The following is a 6515-nucleotide window of genomic DNA, read 5'->3' as shown; positions in this document are numbered from 1 at the left end:
CCGTCGGCGTGTCAAAGTTTGTCGGCGATGTTGTCGGAGGGGAGTTGCTCCGGTGCTTCACTGTGGAGGTACAGCTGCAATCGGCCTCTGCCCACTCTGCGTTTATTCTCACCAACAAAAAAAGTCTCAAGCCATCTGATTCATGATCTCGTAAAAAAACCCAAAACATTTGCATTAAATGAGCAGCAATAGGCAAACTGTAACGATTGTCCCAGTGTCTCAGCCCCAGTTTTTGAATTAAATCATGCAGAGATACTAACAAAACTCAGGAAGGAAGCTATACATTTCCTCAAATTTAAAAATAATTGGGTTCGCTTTTTTACAAGTGAGGTAATAGTGGGCCTCTAAGTTGGGCATGTGCTGCTGTTACACTTAATAGAGTAGTAACCCAGCTTCTGCTGCTCTGGTCTGCAGTTAGGATGCACATTCTGTTCATATTTAGTATTTAAAAGCTCCTTCAGCGAATTAACAGTGGCTTATGAGGGAAGACAGATAATTTCAGGTGATCTCCAACACAAATAAGGGACTAGTGTAAGTAATTTACATGAGCAAGCTAGGGTTTGCCAGTGTGGGTAATGGTATGTAATCAACTAAGCAGAACATAGTTTTGGGCTTCTATGAACCCTGCTAGTAGTTGCAATAAAAAATATTACACATCCCACCAAATTTTAGGTCATACCATTAGATAATGAAAGCAACACTTGCTATCTCCACAACACTAAAATGCTAGCTGCTGAGAAAGAGCGGTCTGGTTTGTTCTTACAGTTCAAATTCAGAACCATGCACACTTACAGGATTTTTTGCAAGCCCTGTAGACAAAGATTCCAGTAACCTCTGTACTTCCTATTAAGAAATACATTTTTTCTTACACACTGATTCAGCTTCTATAGTTCTTAACTCCTTATGAAAGTATGCATACGGCTGGGGCCCTGCTAATCTGAGTTCTGTGCAGTGAAACAGAAATACCTTTAAAGTAATACAAGCAGAGCAGCAGTCGTTTGCTACCCAGAAGTCTTCTATAAACTACTGGCACAAAGTCAGTCTAAACCATGGCTGAAGTTGAAGTTTTATTACAGTTCTGCTATTTACTTCATGCTTAGAGCATCACATATGATGATAAAAGGTACTGACAACTCCTTAATAAATGAAATGTGATGGCCATAAGTTGACATCAAGCATCTGACTTCAGTTTTTCAGAGACCATTTGTCCAAAACAAGTTATTTATAATGTCAAATTCCTTCACTTTACAAATTGATTAGCACTTTGTTTATTCTTATAAATATCTGTATTAAGAATTTCACTAATGATTTCATCACTTACTAGTTATTCTTTTTAATAAGGTTTCTTTCAATATTATGAACACTAAGCAATGCCTTCAGGCACAAATCTTGTTTGTTACAAGATAAACCACAGCTAGCTTATCTTCTTTATTAACATTAGAATATACAAATGCATAAGTCATAGCTTGCAATTCAGTATTTAAGACTAATGCACTGAAGAAACAGATAACTTTTTTGGTGCTTATGTGCTTCTTCAGGCCTGAAACAGAAGGAACAAACTTCAGAAGTAATTTTCAGCTTGTACAGATTCCTCCAGTTTTAACTAGATATTGAACAGTTAAAAAACAGCCAGTTGGTATCTGGGCAACAGATGAGAAGTGAGAGATGAGAAAGAGCACAGGAAGTAAGATAATTATCTTTCTAAAAGCAAAGAGCAAGGCAGGTAAGTAGGTAAGTTATGATTTGCAAAAACAAAACCAGCACATTTTCCCCTGAGGATGAGCACGGAAGACTCAGAGAGAAGGTAGATATTTTGTGAGAATAATTCCTTATCTGGTAATAATGAGGGTTTGTCCCTCATTAATGGGTTTATTCTGACATGTAACACACAGTTTCCATGACAGTTCTTGGTAAACTGGATGAAACATATTACTCCCTTTTACTACCTTATCCACAAATGTCATCTGGGTTGTGACTTTAGACCAGACCATTACAGTTACCACAAATCATGTAACATTTGTGCAAACATTGTCACATTCTTTGGATTTAAAATAGGTACATCAAACATCATTTAAGAAAGAATTTTTATTACTACTAAAGCATTATTCCTCATGAAATTTTAATTCCAGCTATATTTTTAGTCACATTTTATCAGTTGACATTTGGATCATTTTTATGCCTTTGATTTTTTTTCCAGTGATGGAAAAGAGCATACGGGATTTTAATGGCACGTTTTATCTGCGTAGATAATATGCATAGTTGGTAGCCCTTTTTCTTCCTCACAGCTGGATAATTTTAGCAGCAGCAGACAGCCTGACCTTTGTTGTGGGGGCCAGATGCAATGTGCAGACAAACACAGGTTTTTAAATAATATCTTGGCTTCCCTTATACTGAAATCGTGTGACTCTGACAGGTAATCAGGAACAAAACAATGTGATCTTGAGTACAGAATTAGCTGGCTGTTGATAAGTCTTCTTTGCTACAGGTCACACACAAGTAAGTGCACACCATTTAGTTACAGGGAGGAATAAAGAAGTTCTTTTAAGCAGTAAGATTTCTCTGCTACCATATATAACTGTCCAACTAAGTTTTGGAAGACTGGAAAGAGTCTAAATCTTCTTAATCTAGGAATAAAAGATTCACCAATAGTTTTACGTGAGGATTACATACTACAGGATTTAGAAGCTCAGATTTTAATTAGGACAGATTAATGGCCTAATCTGAGGAGAAAAGAAATGAAACACAGTCCCCTGAGAAACAAAATGTGCTACCTTTTGTAGGTGTTTTGTCGTGTTCTCAGTAGGTTAAACAATGAGCACCAAGGGGCTGTCATCTAGACTTAAGCCTTGGAGCCTGCTGGATTTGTGAAACCTGTTAAGATAATGTTTTTCAGGCACGATATTCCTTTAGCAAGTTTCAGGCCTACAGTAACAGCTTCCAAAAGCAATCTCATGACTGTGGTAAGCTGTTAGAATTTGCAAACTGAGGGGTTCATCAGAATTCTCAGTAGCATATATTTCACTGCAAAAAAGAATTTTAAAAAGCCTTCTACTCCCAGGTTACAAAACATGCACAGTTGGGTCATTTATTTATTTATTTTAAAAGTTCTGGGTGGTATTTTTCCTGCACAGTGCCACTTTTTATACATAATAACAAGACAGTATCCATCTTAGTTTCAATCTGTAGCATTCCATATCAAAAGTATATCTGTAACGTTTAAGAAGTTACATTTACAAAATTGGGACATTCTTCAGGTAAGATTTATTAAAGGTTTAGTAACAACATCTATACAATGTCTAGAAAAATATGGTGTTAATTTTAGAAGGAGCAGTAAGAAATTTTACTATGCAGTACACTGTTAGATGTAAAGATGGTATTGTACTATAAATAATCATTTAATCCCAAAGAACATAGTGTCAATTCTAACAGAAATGTTCAAATAGACCTCATCCCTCTTCCAAGCTTTTGTCAAGAGTATAATCCTCAGGATATTTTATACTACAGATTTCATTGTAACAAAATAGTTACTGCAAAGTTCGTGATTGCCAAGATATAAAGCTAAAATATGTATTTCCAGCATAGCAGGAGGTAACCACAAAGGCAAAGAACTGTAGAGAGAAGGGAAAAAAATACGTATTAGGAAAAAAATATATATTTGAGAGCACTGTCATTTCTATTAAAAAAAAAAAAAGAAGAAAAAGGAAATAGATATGGATTTGGGAAAAGGAGAACAACAGGTTCAGTAAAGTGGCACTTTTCCACCTTCTTGTACTTGTATGGCGATCACTGTCACACTATGTAATCAAGATTATATTATGCACAGAAATACGGGCCTAGAAGCAGTCAGAACATGGCATATTTCAACTCATATCTCTACATTATACTGCCTCAATATGGATCTTATAGATCGGACTCCCACCAATCCTGAACTTGCTGCTTTTAACATCACTTGCTGATAAAGACTGATGGTTAGCCCATGGGACAGTATCAGCTCAAGCTAATACTCCTGCACTGCTGCTATGTTCCAGGAATTGTCTACAGCCCACCTGTACCTCAGTATGGCACACCAAGTCAAAACAGGTTGGTTTCCTGAGGAAAACGTGGATTCAAATGCAGGCCCAGACATGTTCTCAAACAGCAGTACCAATGAGGTTACCAATTCCAGAGGTCCTCTACTGGTGACTGAAGTATTCCTCAGTGCAATCACTGGTGACAGCAATCACTCGAGATACTACTACTTTATCAGAAATTGGTTACAGAATAAGCCTTCTGTAGCAGGATAGATTTTATGTTTAAAGATTAAAACTACACAGTATTGGTGGCAGCATATGTGCAAAGGGACCAAAGAACACCTGTGAACTATTTCAGTGGTACTGATAAAGCCCAGTTCAGTGCCAGTGGTTAAGCTCCTGTTAATCACTACATGTTGTTCAAAATAGACCATGTTCAAAATGGTCTTATGATAAGCCCATAATATTTTGTGCTGGTAACCGAACCAAATAAAGCTGACACTGCAAATAGAATTAATGCTACTGTTCTTAGAGGTGAGAAATAATAGGACAAGAGAGAAAAGCATAAGTTACAAGAAGGGACATTTTCAAGAAGGTATTAGACAGAGAAGAAATCACAGAGTAATCAAATATGACAACAGAGGCTCAGAGGCACTGTGAAAGAACCATCCTTGGAAATACTCAAAACTCAAGTGGACAAGGCTGCGACAGCCTGATATGAGTTAGCCCTGCTTTAAAGGAGGGAGAGTTGGACCAGACAACCTCCAGAGCTTTCTTCCAGCCTAAAAATATTTTATGATTCTACCAGTGTTTCTTGCTAATATACCATCATTGGCCTGGGTGGGCACTTCAGCTCTGAGAGCAGGGCACCACTAAGCATGCATACAGGCAGCAAATCTAAGCCCTCAAACAGCAGGCTCTTGGTGAGTCTTGTTTAATGTAAATTTAATCTGTGGCACCAAAACCTGTAGATGATGATGTGAAATCTTATTACAATAGAAATTTGTAGCAGTCACCTTCTCTGATAATATTTTTTTTTTTAATGAAATAAAAGCTCCATCTAAAATCTTTAACAGAATGACTGTTGGGGAGAGAGGATTTGCTAAATTCTCACACACGTCTAACCATGAAACTCTTAATGGGTTCAGAAAGCAGGAATCTGCATTTAATAATTTATTTAGACAGTGCATCAGATAAGCACTACTAGAAGGTATTAGAAGAGATTCCAAGCATCCCATGAGACACTGGGCATCCATGCATTTTGCATAAAACCTATATCGGCATGGAAGCTTATCTAGCAGAAAACAAGTTCCTATCAACAGCAGTGGCTGAGTAACAGACCAACAGTTACAAACTGTCAATGGGAGAAGACCTCTAAGATGACAGGGATGTAGTTACCCAATTCCCAAGAAAACAACACAGCAGGTGTTCTTCAAGTCTCTGTGTTCATGGCCAGATACAATAAGCTTCAGAGAGAAGACAGGATTTGTGAATAGTCCAGAGAGGATAACTGCAGAAGCATGGACAGTCAGCGAAGTAGCTGTAATTCAGAATTACTGCTCACAATTGAATTTGACCGCTGTTGCCACAACATGCAAAAAGTTCTTTTACAACTCCCTTAACTTGGCTAGAGAATATGCTCCCCTACTCAGCAAGTGACAAGGGTGTTTTGTTTGTTTTTTTTTTCACTCCCTTTGACTGACTGCTTTGGATTTCCAAATCTAAGTAGTAAGACTAATTAATGATTTACATCCACACTGGGAAGTTACATGGTTTTTCAGGCATTGCTCACCCAGCTCAGAAGAAAGACTATCAAAGGATGAGGTGGTAACAGGAAGATCACTGTAGAAACAGCAATACCACTTTGGGACCTTCCCAAAGGCACTGTATGTATGGCTTAGCCCACAAAAGCTGAATGGATCTTACCCACATGCATGCAGAGTTAGCTGAGTCAGTTTAAACTGCTTTTGAAGTTGTCCAAGTGCACTTAAGCGACTTGGTGCTTATACAGTCTGTTTCGTCTACTCTGATGTGCAGGCTGTAACCTCTGTCAGAGAGCTAGTAACAAAAGGGGGCAAGGGAGGGGAAAAGCAGTATGATCATAAAAACATTACAGCCTTTTCTGATCTGTCATGTCTTGGTGGAATTTCTAGTCACAGCCAAAAACCATGAACCAAATTACAGCTACCTATAGGTTTTGTGTGTGAGCTTCTGTATCAGTCTGCAGATTTTCCAAATCCAGGACACACACATTTCAACCCACACTTTCAGTGAGCATCTTTTGATACAACTTTACTGGATATAGAATTGATTTAAACAAAAAATGAACTCACTGAAGAAGCTGCCCAGCTGTTGTAATTGTGACTGTCCAGTTCTTCGGTAACTGAAGATGCATCTACAATGGCAGCAATGAGATACAAAACGAAGGCACTTCCATTAAAACACAGACCCTGTTGAAAAACCAAATGACATAATTAATAGGCACATGCATTTGATACCATTTCC

General features: G+C 37.9%; 1 protein-coding gene across 1 annotated transcript in view; it reads right to left on the bottom strand.

Annotated features, from left to right (window-relative positions):
- Positions 1–2069: 2069 nt before the first annotated feature.
- CMTM8 (CKLF like MARVEL transmembrane domain containing 8) overlaps positions 2070–6515 on the bottom strand; it is a 46339-nt gene continuing 41893 nt past the window's right edge. The window contains exons 3-4 of the mRNA XM_061355689.1: positions 6344–6460; positions 2070–3608 (exon numbers count right to left, since the gene is read on the bottom strand). Of these exons, the coding sequence (XP_061211673.1) occupies positions 3525–3608; positions 6344–6460 (201 nt within the window). The 3' untranslated portion in view covers positions 2070–3524. The remainder of the gene's footprint in view (positions 3609–6343; positions 6461–6515) is intronic.

The sequence above is a fragment of the Neopsephotus bourkii genome, unplaced genomic scaffold, assembly GCF_033783945.1.
Source record: "Neopsephotus bourkii isolate Nb327-2 ecotype Australia unplaced genomic scaffold, CSIRO-AGI_Nbou_v1 NB_832, whole genome shotgun sequence".
Lineage (NCBI taxonomy): Eukaryota > Metazoa > Chordata > Aves > Psittaciformes > Psittacidae > Neopsephotus > Neopsephotus bourkii.
The sequence above is the reverse complement of the archived record's forward strand: the minus strand, read 5'-3'. Positions and strand labels throughout refer to the sequence as shown.